General features: G+C 46.2%; 1 protein-coding gene across 1 annotated transcript in view; it reads left to right on the plus strand.

Annotated features, from left to right (window-relative positions):
- Positions 1-2683: 2683 nt before the first annotated feature.
- LOC115320516 (cytoplasmic tRNA 2-thiolation protein 1) overlaps positions 2684-17880 on the plus strand; it is a 37459-nt gene continuing 22262 nt past the window's right edge. Inside the window, exons 1-5 of the mRNA XM_042288756.1 lie at positions 2684-2799; positions 8844-8967; positions 9031-9149; positions 10921-10977; positions 14251-14308. Coding sequence (XP_042144690.1) covers positions 2743-2799; positions 8844-8967; positions 9031-9149; positions 10921-10977; positions 14251-14308 — 415 coding nt within the window. The 5' untranslated portion in view covers positions 2684-2742. The remainder of the gene's footprint in view (positions 2800-8843; positions 8968-9030; positions 9150-10920; positions 10978-14250; positions 14309-17880) is intronic.

The raw sequence follows: 17880 nt of genomic DNA on the forward strand, positions 1-17880 counted from the left end.
GCGCTCGTCAAATATGCCCGATTCTCATTGGCTGCGAAATGAGGATGAAATGCTTGGGAGTAGCAACACCCGGCGTTTCTTGAGCTGCCATTAAAAACACTATTTAGGTAGGAAGGCGCGGCGTGATGCATAATCTGGAATAGTTGTACTTGGAGGGCGAAGAAGAAAATAAAGAGCAAGGAGACAGACAAACACAAACAAGACGCGTTATCGTTGCCCGCAGTTCAAGGCTTCATTTCTTTTCAACACTTCTCTCTCTCTCTCTCTTTCGTTGTCTGCACACGTTACGTCTGTTCTGTGAAGAGGCTATTCGCATAGAGTTATTATAATGTACGCTAGAGGTTCAACTGGCGCTAGTGTCTATGCGACTTCCGGGAGGCAAATTGAAGCAGACAGCAACCAGACTACTTTTGCGGTGCTCCTGTGTCCCTTCGCCGTAAAATAACATGAATAACTTTTATTATTTCGGTTGTACCGGATAGTATGTACATCTATTAATATTGTAAAAGTGTAATTGCTTTAATTACAGCATTTTTCATTATCACTGAGCGATGTTAAGCTTCGCTATGTTTCAGGCCCAAACCTATGTTCCATGGCAGGTATGTAAAGACAAGCGACGATTCTAAGCAAACTAACGATCGAAAAGAATGTAGAGTGTGTTCAAGGTTCGCTAGCAAATATGCCCGTCCGGTCACTCTATGAAAATGACTCCGTCGTGCATCTTTACGACGGTTAAAAAACATAAAACATTCGAATGTAAGAAATAAAGTACGTGGACTGCGAAAGGTGTGCCTTTTATTATCTCCTATGCCGGGCAGTTTTTATCGGGCACCTGTTTTCCGACTTTTCCCTATTTGCAAATATTTAGAGCGTGCGGTTGATGATTTGAACCCAAAACATGCATCTCTGCACATATTCATGAGCAGAAAGAATAAAGCAGTACTTTTTTATTGCAAATCGGACTATATTACGTGGCTTTCAATTTATTTTGATCGCCTGCATGCACAACGAGTTACTTATTCAGTGTTACTGCGTAGTTCTTGCCGTCTCTCTTGGTTTTCCACATGTCCTTCGTTCGTTTGACACGTATATCCCCCATGGTGGAAAGCGCCGATGCCGTGTTCGCGCTAACAGTGTCCGACAGTGCACATAAATACATGTACGAAGCGGTTTTAGCACCGTTTTTCATGCCACGAATTTCACATAAAAACGCCGTAACTGACCAATTATTTCATCTGCGTGACTGAGAAATGTTCCAATGTGCCAGTACGTACGGAATATTCGTGATATTTGCTCTTATAATCGAGCACAGCGAGAAAATGCACTCGCTTTTTCCCATAGAAATGCATTACCGGAAGTCAATTTCAGACTGGTTGCTGTCTGCTTCAATTTGCAGCAGCACACTAGCGCCAGTTGAACCTCTAGCGTACATTATAATAACTCTATGGCTATTCGGGATCGCAATATTCTAAGCTAAGGGATTAGTGCGGTTTTTGTTAGATTGCTATTCACCCGAATTTTCGTGTAGCAAAAGCTTTCGGGCAATACTACACCGGAATACAGCCTTTTCTGTCGATGTCTTAGTTTAGCTGCAGACGAGTATTCCTAAATAAACAACAGAATAAAGCGATCGTGACTGAGGATGAAGTTCTCCCAGTCTTTGCAACCAGCGCGTGGGAAACAACAAAGGGCAGAAGACTGAGAATCGGCGTCTCACAGCAATTCCTCAAAGGTGTGCTCTCAGGTATCCACGAGCACGTCTTCGTATCTAAAACGTCTTGAGATCAGGGTCGTACCCAGAAAAAAATTTCGGGGGGGGGGGTTTCGGGGACAACGGCGGCCATTTTGAAAGTGTCTTTATTCTTATTTTCGCCTATGAATCATGTGCATCGGTGGCCTATAATGGAGAGTTACAGCAAACCGGAGAACCGGTCCCGGTTTGGTACCCGGTAGCCGACCGGCGCCACTGCGCGTGCGCAGAGGTGGAGATTAAAATCGGCTGACTGCCAGTGCACCGACCTGGGGGGCTATGTTGCGCTTTTTGCACTCCCAGGAGACTAGGGAGAGGGAAGTGACGTCAACGACACAGCGAACGCAGATTGGGTGTTGATTTCGTTTTCTTCTGTCAACATCCAATCTGCGTTTGCTGTGTCGTTGACGTCACTTCCCTGAGAGGGAAGTGACGTCAACGACACAGCGAACGCAGATTGGGTGTTGATTTCGTTTCCTTCTGTCAACATCCAATCTGCGTTTGCTGTGTCGTTGACGTCACTTCCCTCTTCCTAGTCTCCTGGGAGTCCAAAAAGCGCAACATAGCACCCCAGGGCCGTACCCAGAAAAAAATTTCGGGGGGGGGGGGGGGGGGGGGGGGGGGGGTCAGAACCCCCTAAATCCCCCCCCCCCCCCCCCCCCTGGTTACGGCCCTGCTTGAGATTATTAAGCTTCCAAACTCAATTCAACCTGCATTCCGGTGTTAAAAGACATGAAACATGCAGAAGTAGAGTGCAAAAACTACAAAAGAATCGAATGCCTGAAGTTTCAACTTGTTCTTGAGATACCAAAACCGAGAAGGCAGACGGCACCGCCGCACGGCCGCACCCTCGAACGCATAGTTCCTCTCTTCCGCAGTAGCAGGTGATGCCTGGTAGAGGCGCCACTAGTTTCTCCTTGCTGTAGGCCTACTAACGATATACGTATCCAACACAATCCAATCCATCCCCTCAATGAAAACGTGATGAAAACATGAAACCGTGTGCGCGTTGTTGCGCAGCTAGCGCTGTTCTCAAAAGACCCAAAACTGTAAGTAACCCACAAATTGTGACCTAGAATTATCGCGAGATAAAAGCATGATCACTTTACTTCACTACTCATCGACTGTCGCCATCGTCCGGCCTCCATACCCGGTTCGTCCCGTGGCTCGTACTGCGCGCAGTCCTGAAACGATAATTTTCTGCAAAACTTTTTAACCCCTGGAGTAAGCAAGCATTACTGACATCCATAAGTTCTTCTCTCTTAAAGCCTGGGCCCTTTAAAGGATCAGAGGGACCGTGACACGCAGATTGGCAGTCGAGGAACCGCTTAGTAGTTCTCTCCCATGAGATGAGCCTGGCGCGAGGCACGCCCTGGCCCCCGATTCTGCCTGAAAACTCCGAAGCAGCCACCCCATCCTGGCATCGGAGGTCATAATTTTGCCTGAGGACCGCCGCTGTGCCCGCGGGCTCCCAGAGCTGCTGCCAGGATGGAATACGCCGTGGAAGGCGAGACGATCACCCCCACAGTCCTCTCCGAAGAGGGATGGAGTATCATCAGCGGAAAATATGGAAGAGCACGCCAAACCCGGATCCGGAAAAAAAAAAGGCTATGCCTAACGCAGCCGCAGGCCGGATCGACCACCGCCGGACCCGCCCAACAGACAGGCAAGTCCTCACTTGTCATCAATCATAACAAACCGTCAACCAGACGTAGAAGACCACCCTCCCACGTCTACCAGAAGATGACCGCAAGGTCGTAGTCAGGCCGAGTAACTTAAACCTCCGCATGACTACCTCGGGACAGCTGCTCAATGCAATCTGCGAGACACTCAACCTCCCGCCTCAAGAAACGTTCACGAAGGACAGGTTGCAGATCATCCCCTACAACAACACTTTCACGATCAACACTCCCGTGAAAGAACGAGCAGATGCCTATCGGAGCCTGCCAGGGTTTGCAATGAACAACCAAGACTACCCAGTCACGGCGTACTTCCCCACGCCCAAATAATCCGTATGGGTGGTGATTTCCGGAGCCCTCGGCAACAAGACTCCCGACAAAATTTTCCACTACTGCATCACAGAAAATCCACAACTCCCTATTGTCAACGCACGCCGCATGGGATGCTCCAGAGCGGTCATCATCACTTTCGAGGGCATCAAACCACCGAAGGAAATGGTTTTCCAAACAGGCCTCTTCACCTGCCATCCATTTAAAGAACGGGTTGAAACATGTCTCAACTGTCGCACGGTCGAACACCGAGCCGACGTGTGTTATTGACAAAAAAGCCAACGCTGCCATTGCTGCGGAGAGGAGCACCCGCCACCGGAGGAGGGTGAGCCCTTCGAGCTGCAAGGCCAGGTGCATCATCTGCGAACGTCTGCATGTTACGGGAAGTCGCAACTGCAAGCACCGCTTCGTCGAGAAACGCAAGAAACTCCAGGCCAAGGGGCCTCCGACTGGAAATCGGTACTCCCTGCTCTCGTTGAAAGAAGACGACAACCCCGGCGGCGCTCAAGATCCAGAACACCGTCGTCGCACCGACGCCGCGGCAAACGTCGGTCGAGAGACAGGTCTGCTTCTTACCCGCCCCTAAACGACTGCGGAAGAAACGGCTCGAGAAGCAAGAGCAACGAGCGCAAGAAACCTCCCTCCTTGAGAGGCAACAGCACCACCCAGAATGCCGACAAACAGGTGAGCTGGGCTTCCAGGGTCTCCCAAGCGAATGCTGGGAAGCGCGAGTTCCGGGAGCAAACTAGAAAGCTGAAAGAGGAAAATGCTGCACTCCGTAACCAACAATGCGATGGATGTGGACGCTAACCATGGAACGCTAAAAAGACAGGCCTCGACAGACCGAGACGCTAACGCTAAGAGAGTAGCCGGGCCATCCCCAGACGGTCAGCCGCAGCCCGAACCAAAGACTACCGTCACTTCTCGGGCACCTATGCGCAAAAACGAAAGGTTCGATCAACTTGAAAAGACAGTCTCGGACTAGTCGGAGAGACCCTCCAAGAAATATAACAACGCCTCACAGCACTCGACCGCCTCGCAGCCCTAGAAGCGACCGTGCAAATGCTCGTGCAGCAACTACCATGTAACCTTCCTCAAACAACTCAATATGGCCCCTCGACCTCAGGAGATTAAGGTCTGGCAGTGGAACTGCAGGGGATACAAAAACAAATGCGGCAAACTGCAGCTCCATATTCAGCAACGATCCGAAAAACCGGATGTCATAGCTTTACAAGAAGCCAGTCACCCGATCAAATTAACAGGTTACACGCCTTTCATTCCCCTGAACACAGACCCAAAAAAAACAATCTCGGTCACCGCGACTTTTGTTCAACGCAACATTGCAGCCATACAACACGAAATCGAGGACACAAAGGTCCAACACACGCTAGTGGAAATCCCGCTGCTTAAGAAGGGAGATGGAAACGTCTACATTCTTAACGTCTACAGTTCACCCAAGGACAGAACAAAAGCAACCTCCGACATTATCTGTAAGGGCGTAAAACTTGCAGGGAAATCTCAACTCGTAGTGGTAGGCGATTTCAACGCGCACCACCCTGCCTGGGGCTACCGGAAAGCGCCTATCAAAGGAACGGCGCTCTGGCAATCTATACAAGACGTGGGTATGACGATCCTTAACAACGTCAAAGAGCCTACTAGGATCGGCAATAGTAGCGTCGGCATGGACACGGCCCCTGATCTTCCCCTGAGTAAAAACTTTAACTTAGCCACATGGACAAATGCGGGCCTGATGTTGGGAAGTGACGACTATATAGTGGAAACGACCTTCCAGACGGCCCCATTTAAACATCCTTCATTAAAAACAGGACTAACGGATTGGGACAACTTCCGTAAAATTAGGGACAAGACCGCTCCAAAGGAAATCGGCAACCTGAACGAGTGGACCGGCGCCCTAAAAGAAGATGTAAAAGCCACCACAAAAGAAACAGAGGCGATACCCTCACAACACACGGCCAGCCCTAAATTGAAGCACATGTGGGAAGCCCACCTTAGCTTACAACTAAGGTGGAAAAAGCAAAAATACAATCGCACCCTCAGCAAGAGGGTAACACAGCTAGAAAGGAAAATAAAAGCGTACGCGTTCGAGCTTGAAAGACAGCAGTGGGGACAGGTATGCGACACCGTGAACGGGCATCTGGGTAAGAAAATACATGGCTTCTGCTACGACACTTACTCGACCCCACACGGACCAAAACGGCTCAACGCAATAGACTCGCTCAAATAGTACACCAGCATAAAGGCAACACAGACAACTTAATCAAATAACTCAAGGATAGATGCCTAAACACCATGCAATCCACCGGCCCACTTCCCTGGTACGAGGGTGAGCCAAACGCAGAATTAGACAAGGAATTTAGCACAGCGGAAGTATGGCAAGCCATGAGCCAACTCAAAACAACATCAGCCGCGGGACCCGACGGCGTCACAAACAAGATGTTGAGAAATGTAGACCTTACGTCAGTGATGGCCCTAACTGACCCAATCAACAAGTACTGGCAGGATGGTGAAATCCCCCAAGAATGAAAACATGCCAGAATCATTTTTATACCTAAACCAGGCAATAAGCTAATAACCGAAAACCTAAGACCTATCCCCCTTACATCTTGCTTGGGGAAGCTCATGGAGCACATGGTTCTAAACAGACTGCAAGGAAATGAGGAGGATAACAACGTCCTACCCCCTCCATGCTGGGATTTAGAGCCCACCTGTCCACGCAGGACGTCATGCTTCAACTTAGCAAGGAAGTGATCCCCAAAAGCTCGAACACGAGGGCCATCCTCGGATTGGCCTTTAACAATGTGTCACATGAGGCCATCCTCACTAACCTATCGAGGTTAAATCCAGGATCCCGAACCTTCAACTATGTAAGATTGTTTCTGGACGAGAGGACGGCAGAAATATCAATCGGCGAGACGATCTTGGATCCCTTTTTCATAGGATGTCGGGGAACCCCACAGAGCTCGGTACTCTCGCCGTTCCGATTTAATCTTGCACCTGTATAATTACCGAAGCAACTCAAGGCTATCCCGAATCTCAGACACACTTTATATGCAGACGATATCACCCTCTGGATCACTACAGGAAATGATGGGGAGATAGAAGAGACCCTACGAAGGGCAGTCGATACCATAGAAGCCTACGTCAAAGCGGTAGGGCTAGAATGTTCTCATCCCAAATCGGAGCTCCTAATTAAAAGAGACATTCCAAGGGGACAAGAATCCAGCTCTTTGCCAGCCAACATAATTGTACACGTGCAAGTCAAAGTCATTAAACAAGTCAACTCCATCCGGATCCTTGGAATGATCATCCAAGAGAACCGAAATAATACCCAAGTCATTGAAAAGCTAAACGTCTCGGTCCACCAGACCGTTAGACTGATCCGACGCATGGCAAACAGGAGAAGAGGCATTAAGGAAAACAATCTATGCCGATTGGTGCAGGCCTTTGTCATCAGTAGAATGACCTACGCCCTCCCCTATCCAGAATTATACAGCTTTGAGAAACTCAGAATCGAAGGACTCGTCAGGCAGGCCTACAAGGCAGTCCTAGGTCTACCCATCAATACCTCCACCGACAAGCTACTGCAACTCGGCCTACATAACACGCTAGACGACCCGACTGAGGCCCATCGGAGAATGCAAGAACTCAGGCTCACTTGCACCAATGCGGGTAGAGCGGTCCTGAGAAGACTGGGAATAAATGCGGCACCACTCAATGTGGGCACCTGCAAAATCTTGTCTAACGTCAGAAAGACAATCACATTAAAACCATTACCGAAAAATATGCACCCCGTCCACCGCAAGGGCAAATGCAGGTCCCGGGCGCAAGCCCTAACCAAGAGACTAGAAGGCCGAACGGACGTCGTCTACTTGGACGCGGCCGCTTACCCAACCCCCAAAAGAGCGTACGCGATCGCCGCAGTGACTGAGGAGGGCCAACTCGTAGCAAACGCGACTGTACCTACAAACTCTTCCGAAATAGCCGAAGTAGCGGCAATCGCATTGGTGCTAACAAACCCACCAGCGAGGGTGATTGTCAGTGGTTCAAAAGCGGCCATTGGCAATTTCACCAAGGGCCGCATATCTCCCATCTCCTTGGGAATTCTCAAGAATTACCTGAAAGACAGGCAAGACGTGGAATTGATCTGGGTGCCAGCTCACTCGCCAAACCCGGGGAACGAGGCAGCCCACGATAAAGCTCGGGGATCTATCAGCCTAGCTGTGGATGATACCTCGAATGGCAGATTGACAAGAGACGGCCTTAACACCTACCACGAGATCACTCAACACTACAGGCTCGAAAGACTAACTTTCCCGCCTCCGCAACCAAAGAACAGGAGCTACTATGGAGACTACTCCAAACTAAAACTCTTCCTAACCCTGCAGTCTTAAGCCATGCATATCCAGATAGATTCAAACCTGAGTGCAGTAAATGCGATGGCAAAGCTACTGTAGACCACATCTTCTGGGACTGTCCGATAGATCCCCCACCATTATCGCTCCAGAGGCTCGCGCACCCAGGCCCGTGGGAGAACTTGCTGCTCAGCTCCAACCTGGAAACCCAAGTCCAGGCCGTGACTAGAGCCCAAGAGGTCGCCGCCAGTCTCCATTGACGGCCACCTAGCAAGATCAGCATACCCACCTGTAACTCTAGCCAACAATAAAGGTTTTCCAATCTAATCCTCCCATGAGATTATTTTTGACATGTTTGTTCTGAGCACTGGTTGGCCAAAGTGAAAAGGTTGTTTCGTGGTCCCTTTAAGTTTTGTAACCCTTGTTAAAAAATAAAAATAAAAAAATAAGCCAGATATTTTTGCACTTTGGCCAACATTTCTGTCTACACTCATATTGTCGACAGCTTGTGAAAGAAGGCTGCACCCACGTAAAACTGTCCTCTGTACATATGTAGTGACTGCTTTCATCACTGGGTCTAACCTTTATTTGTGACAGAAGGAAACATTAAGGAGATGTACATCATAATGATCATGGCATATTAATGGGATGCCTTTTCTTGGACCATGAATCTATGAAGGACAAACTAAAAGGTATTGCATATTTGTACAGGGTGATGCGCTCTGCAAAGACTGCTTCTTCCTCGCCTTTGAGACCGAAGTCCATGAAACAATCTCAAGGGCCAAACTCTTTTCACCTGGCGACTTTGTGGCAATTGCTGCATCGGGAGGAAAGGGTAAGCAGCTTGCGTCCTTTCTGGTTGCGTGCTCTGAGACTGCCGCCTTTGTTCCTCCTTCAGACTCCACTGTACTCGCTTATATGATGAAACTGCTGAATGACAGGCATGGCTATGGACTGAAGCTAGTGCTCCTCTCCATTGACGAAGGCATAGCAGGCTACAGGGACGACTCACTCAAGGTCAGTGCCATTTTTTCCACAGTTCCTACACTGGACGCCCTTCTCTCGGGGCAGCGCATTCCTGTTGCTCATTGGCTTGAGAAGGCGATCATTTGATTCCCTTCTGTGAGTATTGTATAGTTCTAGCATCTTGGTGACAACTTAATGAAAAAGACAACCTTTTTCTCGCTAACTTAAATGCTATGCAGCAACAGGACCACGATAATAATGTTAATGACATTAAGAAAAAGTACTAAGGCTTAGCGAGGGTATGGCACTTCAAAAACATTGCGATCCCATGCCATTGGTGCCTGCATTGTTTGTAATGGATGCTGTAGTGACATCACATATAGATATCTGCAGCCATGCACATAGTTGAAGCCGCCTCGGTGGCTTCGAAACAAACAGCCGGCATATGGATCCTCAGTGGGCGGGTTCAAATCCCAGAAGAATTGCCCCGCAGCCAGACGGAGGCTTATTGTGGAGCAGGCGCCATGTAACCAAGATTTTGGTTCCACGTCAGCAAGTCCCCAGCTGCTCAAAATTAGCCCTCAGTCCTCTGCTCTGACCTGCCAGATCCCTTCATTTGTCTGGATCGTAAAACCCAGAAATTTTACTTCCTCGAACAGTTGAGAATCTATTGATCAGAAACTCACTTTTTAAATTGTATGAGATGAGTGGTCTAAAAGCCCTTTCACACGCTTACATTTTCTTTGAACGTTGTGCCTTAAAATCTCTTGGGACGAGTTGGCATGCTGGCACCATCTATGAGGCGATCCCTAAACTTCATTTCACTAAAATGAAGGTTTTACATTACTATTTGCAAGATCAGATGTACACACTATCTATGAGAAATGATTGTTTATAACATTGTCAACAGTTTTTCGAGCCAAAAAGGAAAGAATGATGCACGAAAGAAAAAAGTAAATATGCTGACACAGAAAGTGTCCTGCGGCCACCCAATAAATGGCGCCAGTTTGTTCTCTCGTTGTAAAAGATTACAAGAGGTTTCAAAGCGCTCAGTCATAAGCAGTCGCAAGTGTGCAAATGGGCCTTTAGTTAACTATTTCCAGATGTACAGTGCAAAGAAATGAGATGAAAACAGAAAGGATCACACCACAGCGCTGCCTTACACTGAAATTTAATCATTGTGGCTGCTGGTATAAGTGCCGGGGCGTCAATAGACAATGCAGATAATAGTCGGTGCTATCGTGCATTCCTTTCTGTTTGTTTCTTGTCCTTTTGCGCTGTGCATCTTTTAATGGTACATGCTACTGACTCGTCAAAGCCTTCGTCTCAAGGGGTTAGTTGAGTATAATTTGTAATAGCAGATTTAAAACATTATGGTAAGATTTTGCAGCAGTATCTCTATTAAGCGCCATTCACACACTTGTAGCCGAGTAATACCGAGAGAGACAAGACCGGTTTTTAAGCCTCTTGTGACGGTGGAAGACCGGATGTGCTGCTGCGGACCAGGTTCGCCGCCATCACAAGAGGCTTAAAACCGGTCTTGTCTCTCTCTGTCTTACTCGATTGCAAGTGTGTGAACGGCGCTTTAAGCTGGAATACCTTTTTATATGGGTATCGGGAATTACCATAATGTAGTTGTATGATGGGACATAAATGACACTAAGAAATGGATATGATTGTAAGAATCATCTACCACAGTAAATCATTCCTTCCATCGGACCATATAATGTGCAGATTTTAGGGGCTGACTGAAGAATAGTTCCTCTTTTAAGAGGTAACTACATTTTCCCTGAATGACTTAAGGTACTTTCGTTTATTGCAGATGGTGCAGCTGAATCAAGAACAGTATGGAATTCCTTTAAAAATTCTGTCCTACCAGGTAAGATATCTTCGGCAATTTACTAAGAACATGCTGTCTCTTTGCTTCACATTTTTTAACTTCCACTGTGAGATTTTTTAAGTTGTAGACTTTTAGAGGATTGGTGCTTAGAGATCAAATCGGGCCGAAATATAGAGGCCTGACTCGAACTTGGCCCGTGTTTGACTCCTGTTTGTGAACGTTGGCCCGAGCTTAACCTGACCGATGAGTACTTTGGCTTGAACTCCGGCCCAAGCTTAACTGTTACTTTTAACTTGAGCCCAACCCGAGCCCCTTCCAAAGGAATTGTATGGCCGGCTCCTAGGATTTTTTTAAATGGAAGTATGTTATCTTAAGGGACAAAAAATACGTCAAACAAAAAAAAACAAAAAAACAACACTGCAAGGAAGCGTTTGTTGGAGACCGGAACTGTTATCCCTGCGTTGTGAATCTGACGCTAAAAAACTGAGCTTTCCACAAAGATTTTGAAAGGAGGGTTATTATTTTTTATCGCATTTAGTAAGCGTGCGCATAGCTTGTGGAGGGACGATGAAAGTTGGACTATTGAGCGGGTTATAGTGGTCCCATGATTCAGTCCTCGGCTGATGTTCGAAACAACACATTCCGTGTTGGAATTGTGTTGCATGTATGTTTTGAGAGCGAAAAGTTAGCTTAAATGGGCATCGGGCTTGTATATGAGAAATTTTGCTGGTGCACTACCACTGGTAGCGTGGGCAATTTAGCCACAATAGTGCGGGAAACGTTCTCGCACTCGACCTCTAATATTTCGCTAGATCTAACTTTGATTTACATGGCACCATTCACTGCAAAAATGTTTTTTTACGCTGATATTTATGGGGTTATTTCACAAAAATGCCAATAAAGCCACATTGTATTTGCACTCGGGAACCCTGTCTATTATAATAACGTGGATATTAGAAGACTCGATAGGCTTCTTTCGAAAATCGCTGCATGCAACACTGGCAACACCGCGCAAGCATTGCATGTTGCAAACTAGTTGGCCAGGAGCGGGCGAAGTGGTTTTGGTTTGGGTCATTGCATTTGACGCGTACAGCGCTGACGGCGAACCGTACGCAATGTGCCGATTATGTTGCATTCTGATGCAGTAAGTACCCCTTCAAATGCTCGGTACCAAGCTATGCTGTGTGAATGATCTGACTACCGGGGTAATGGCATTTCAGTGAAATTCAAAGAACAAAGTCTGTTCGGAACCGATTGAAATCTTCATTTCACGTGGAGATCAGTGCCTTTAGCGTTTGTACGCGTACATGGCAACAACATACACTTGTGCCAAAATGTTTCCCTCTGATGACACTATCTTGCCAGCTGCAGCGTAGATTTTCTGTAAAACTTAGGTTGACACTGTAGCGGCCGCTTTTGATCTCCCAAGCAGTGTGCAAAGAGCCGTGATTGATAGGATGGTGTGCATACAATCGCATTTCCTGTTGCATTGCAACCCCCTATTTGAACCTCGTAGTTTAAGCACTTAATAGTGAGTTTCAGATCGTTTTCAGAGGCCCCCCATCGCTCCCGACGTGCGCTTCAGAGTGTGCTTCGAAGTAGCAGCGAGAGCTCAAGCTACACATAGTGTTGCCTGATTACACAATCTACTAAAACACCCTATTATGCATTGCAAATTTATACTTCGTGTCATCTTTTTGTGGGAAGAGTAAAGGTTACGAGTGCAAGCTCCTCGAGTTGAACGGCGGCTCAGCTGCACGAGCGCTCGAGCAGCTGGGCCACCTTTCAATGCTATCTGCTCACGCTTGTAGCTTTTGCGCTTAGACCATATTAAAATAGTGAGTTTTAGTAGATTGTTTTCAGAGGCCCGCTATGGCTCTGGGCGCACGCTTCAGAGCATGCTTCGAAGTGGCAACACAAGCTCCAGCGACAGCATGAGCTCCTACACATAGCGTCGCCTGGAAACACAATCTATTAAAACTCTCTAGTGACATAGTGACACTAAGTACAGACACGATCGGTAAGTAATGAAAACAAAAATTTAAAATAAAATAAAAAGAATGCTACCCTCACATGGATTGCAGTTGTACGCAATGCTAACGACTCCACATGGCACACGGCCACGCCGCCTTACATGTCCAACAATCGGAACCGAAACTCCATGACCAACTAGTTCCCTGCATGCATTGCGTGAACTTTGCCATAGTGAGGAGCTTCGTGTTTGGGAAGCTGTCTGTTAGTTTACGAAATAATACCACCTCTAGTGAATAAAAAAGAGGAGTCTAACCTCACACAGTCATTTATTTTACATTCAAGTAATGTTTTAGGGGAAAAAAAATCTTTAAATTTGCTCTCGCTTTCCGCCGCTTTTTGCATGTTCAAATATGTCATGGGGATTACTGCAGTTCTTAAAATTGATTTTCTAGATTTGGCATGTTTGGGTTGCTGGGTCTTTACTTGGCAATCCAGGCCCGACATAGGTCCAACGGACCTTGAATTAAAGAGGTTTGATCCCAACACGAGCCCGAAGAGGGCACCCATATATTGGCCCGAGCCCAACACGACCATCAGGTCGAGTTCAGGTTTTCAGGCTTTCCCGAGTCCGCGTAGATCTCTCTTGCTACTTGCCAGAACATTATGCTTCTAGGCATATGTTCATCCCAGTGTTAGTGAAAAGTGACATGCATAAAGTTTAACCTAATTATCTCAGTTTGTTTGACTTCTCAGGTTTATTACTAACAGAAGACTGTAATGTTCTGTCCAAAATGGGTATTGGTGGCCGAGTGTGTTAAGAACAAGCTCGAGCTACAAAATCATACATTTTGGCCTTCAGATTCCACTCCAGCCAGTCTCAGTGTGGGCATGCATCGCACAAATGTCTATCCATGTATTTACTACCACAGTACTTTAGGTTACGAAACATGACCAAAAGGTCATGTTTCGTAAAGCCTTCATGAAGCAGGAAGCCTTGCATTGAATCCTTGCCAGTTACTGAGTGTAGTGATTGAACACATGGGATATATAGGTGGGATGCATCTGAAAAAAAGGGTTAGAGAAAACTTGAAAAGCAGATGTTTATAGTAGTAGCACTTATTCTCTGCAAAGTGATCCCATCTCTTGTTGTTGAGTTTTAAGAAAATTATTGTTCAGACCTCTTGTGATTGACATCTTATTGAGATGGATGCTACAAGAATTTGTGTATGAGTTTTTTTTTTTGTTGTTTGGTTTTGTTAAAGAAAATTCACCAAATGTTTTATGAAAATCGCATGATTGAATTGTCGGCTTAGTATTCAGTTTGCATCTTTTTCGTAGGATCTCTATGGATGGACAATGGATGCCATTGTGTCACAAATCGGCCGCAAGAATAACTGTGAGTCTACTGGTACTTAACGACTACATTGCGGAGCAATAAATCAATGGTGCAGGACTGTGAACGCATAAACATAGGTGCCTGCAAGGTGCCTTTCAATTGACGCGAACGTTCCCACAATCGAGCCCGTGCAAGAACGTGCACAGCACTACGATATACAAATGTGCTATTGCAGACCTTGTGATCCTTACCTGTCACTGAGCAGCATTAAAAAAATAGATCGGAACATGACAATATTAATTTGCAACACGAGAAACAACGTTAGCTGAATCCATGATTTCATTTATTTGAAGAAAGATGTGATTTTGGGCTGGTACCTTTGCACAGCATTTTGAAGAATGAAGTTCTCCACAGTGGCCATACACGAGAGTGCCTTCTCCACTTGACAGTTTTTGGCAGTGGGGAGCCTCTCCAAATAATTGTGCAGCTTCCGGACCATGCCTGCGGCGTCCGCGCTAGTTGCCGGCGGTTCTTCAGTGTCGTCTTCAATCTCGTCATCATTGCTGTCGCTGCTGCTGTCATCTTTGGGCAACACTACACAATCCACAATTTCTTGATCACTAAGCTTTGGCGCCAGAACTAAGTTGTTATTGGCACAAACAAAACCCTCAAATGAGACATTCGCCAGCGTCAACCAATGCCAGGTAGCCTCGTCTTCAGGTCTTCGGGCTGAACCTCATCAGCGGGTGGAACGAAGCCTGCGTTCACAAAACAGTTGCTTATTGTCGACTGTCTCACATCATTGCATGACTCAGGATGGTAGATATTGTGCCTGGTGCAAGCTCAAAGTCCACAGCGATGTCTGTTTTTCTTCCAGCCGTTGTCCGCTGACCTCAAAACCTTCACTTTTGTCTCCAGAGAGACGGCTTTCCGCTTCGTCGCCATTTGCAGCTCCGCTACGAGAGGCATGGTTGGCGGTTGGTCTGCACTGGCTCCTGATGCCACACATAGAGGCCAGCAGCAGCGCCTCCGCCGTTATTTGTTCAATTCATAGGTGGTGCTACCTCCTGAAACGCACATTTTTTTTCACATTAGGTGATCTGAATTTTCTGAAGTTTTTGTTTTTAATTCATGTTTCTTATGTTTTTTATACCTTTTAATAACTTTCATAGTATTTGTGATGCAAAAAAGGCAGGAATTGCTTCGCTATAACTGGTGCTTGTCAGATGTCACGGTTTCGGTTTCGTTATATTACTAGAACTTATTACTCAAATGAAGCGTGACCAACCAAACTTCGGGATTAGTTTGCTAGATCGGATGATTCGCTATATTGGATGATTCACTATAAAGAGGTTCAACTGTATTATACATAGACCCCTGCGCGGATAAGTTTGATTATCCGCATGTGATCCGAATCCGCAGACTTTGTATCCGAACCGCATCCGCAAACTTTTTACATTATTGTATCCAAACCGCATCTGCATACTTTGTATCCATATCCGATCCACATCTGCATACTTTGTATCCGTATCCGAACCACATCCGCAAAATGTGGAACCAGACCCGACTCACAATACAGGCATTCATTATATATCATACACTTTTTAAGTTGTTTGCTTATCTTTGTTCCAAGAAATCTTCGGGTCACCATTCAAAGGGGATGTCATTTTATCATTATCAGTTTCATCATATTTATATTAAAAGTGATGAGCCTTCCCGAGACACTGAACATCGAAGTAAAAAATTATCTCAGTTATGTGATCGTCCTAGGAGTCCGCGACACTTTGCCCAGAAGAAGTGCCCAAAAAGGATGTCGGGGCACTTCTTTTTTGAGTCGTGACCTCACTACTCTTTGCAGAGATGGGGACGTTTCTTCTACTTCCTTGTGACTTGTACGTTTGAGGTTTTCTTTGCCCGGAGAAAGTTTCTGCTCTTTTCCTGCCAATGTACTAGCTTTCTCAGGACGATTGATGCCCTGCAATCTTTACTTTTTCTATAGATAGGATTTTTGACGAGAGGCAGTGCACTAACTGAAGCGATTTTCAGTGAGAATCGCATCTTTCTTAAGATCCCTATAGTTTCTTTGAAAGTTGTTTGGTGTAAATATGTTTCGTAGACAACTTTTCATGGACATACATTTCATGCACACACGGTTCGTCGACGCTGTTAGTTTTGTGGGCACATGCCCCTGCAACGTTGTGTTGACAACGCATTTGTTCACTAAGCCGCTAAAAGCTAGCACGCGATTCACAAAGGCAAACTTAACCAAACCATGCCCCCCTCCCCCCTTTAATCCAGGCGAGACGCAAAAAGTTTGTTACAAAAATAGCAGGGTTGTGTGCGACGAAATGTCTCGGGCTTTTTGTCGAGACGAACACGAGAAGCCTTTCGATGAAACGTCGCATGTCGACAAAACGATCTGTAGGTGAAACGTCAGTCGATGAACTGAATGCCACCGGGCAAAAATTTAGATCCGAATCCGTGGATATCCGCATCCACAGCCCCTGACATCCGATCCGCAATCCGCCAAAATTTGTCTAATTTTTATCTGCATTCGTCAATTTACTGCAGATATCCGCAGATATGCAGGGCTCTAGTTATACACATCTAGAGAGTAGATTCCATCTGGAAATAAGGAACATGCAAGATTGTTGGTGAAATCTGTTATTTTTATGGGATTTTGCATTATTAATTTACCCTTTTATGCAATTTTTTTTGCTGTTAAGCCATTCTTTATGTTGTGGCACAAATTTTTTCTATACTCTCCTTATGGAAGCCTGCTGCTGCCTTGATTCTTAAGCCTGCATCTTTGGCATTTGTCATGAAAACAGTTTGTGCTAGTGAGGTGGTGAGGCATTTTGTAATCATGTCATTTAGTGATGATTTTGAAAAAAAAGTTGTAAAGTATCAGTTCTTCAGAATTTTTCCATTCACTTTCTTCGCCAAATTGTCATGACCTGAGACAATCACGTGGAGATGCGGCTTCTTTTTGGAGGGGTAAAGTAAGGAATCTCAAACTGGGTTTCTAGGAACAGGTAGGTTTCTCAGAGTACTCTTATGGGTTCCCCAAACTTCAAAACTTCCCTGGGTTACCCTTCTCCTGAATAAAGAGTTTTAGAGCGCTGCCCTTAGGCGCCCGTTTCCGGCTTGAGCGGCGTCACCGTCGCCTTTGCCGTCGGCTTAATTGCACGGTGCATTAGGGGACACGCGACGTCACTGATGATGTCCTCAGTGACGGCATTGGCATCGTCAGTGATGATGTCATCAGTGACGTCACGTGTGATGTCACTAGCGGAAAAAATTTCCCTGCTAAATCTAGCAGAAAAAATTCCCCGCTGAATTTAGCGGAAAAAATTTCCCCGCTAAATCTAGTGGAAAAAATTCCCCGCTAAAGTTAGGCAAAAAAATTGTCCCGCTAAACTCCTGCCAAATTTACATGCGATGCTGTCACCAAAGATGTGCATTTTCTGCGACTTGTGTTAAGCACACATCGATCTACACCCATGTTAGTAGTGGGGGACATTCCGCCTTCTCCCCTCAGTACCCTTCCCTGCCCCTCCTCAAGAGCTACGCTCTAATTCAGCGTTACAGGGGATTGTAAACGGCTTTCATTTTTTTCAGTTTAATTAGTA

The sequence above is a fragment of the Ixodes scapularis genome, unplaced genomic scaffold, assembly GCF_016920785.2.
Source record: "Ixodes scapularis isolate PalLabHiFi unplaced genomic scaffold, ASM1692078v2 PGA_scaffold0__279_contigs__length_252992795, whole genome shotgun sequence".
Lineage (NCBI taxonomy): Eukaryota > Metazoa > Arthropoda > Arachnida > Ixodida > Ixodidae > Ixodes > Ixodes scapularis.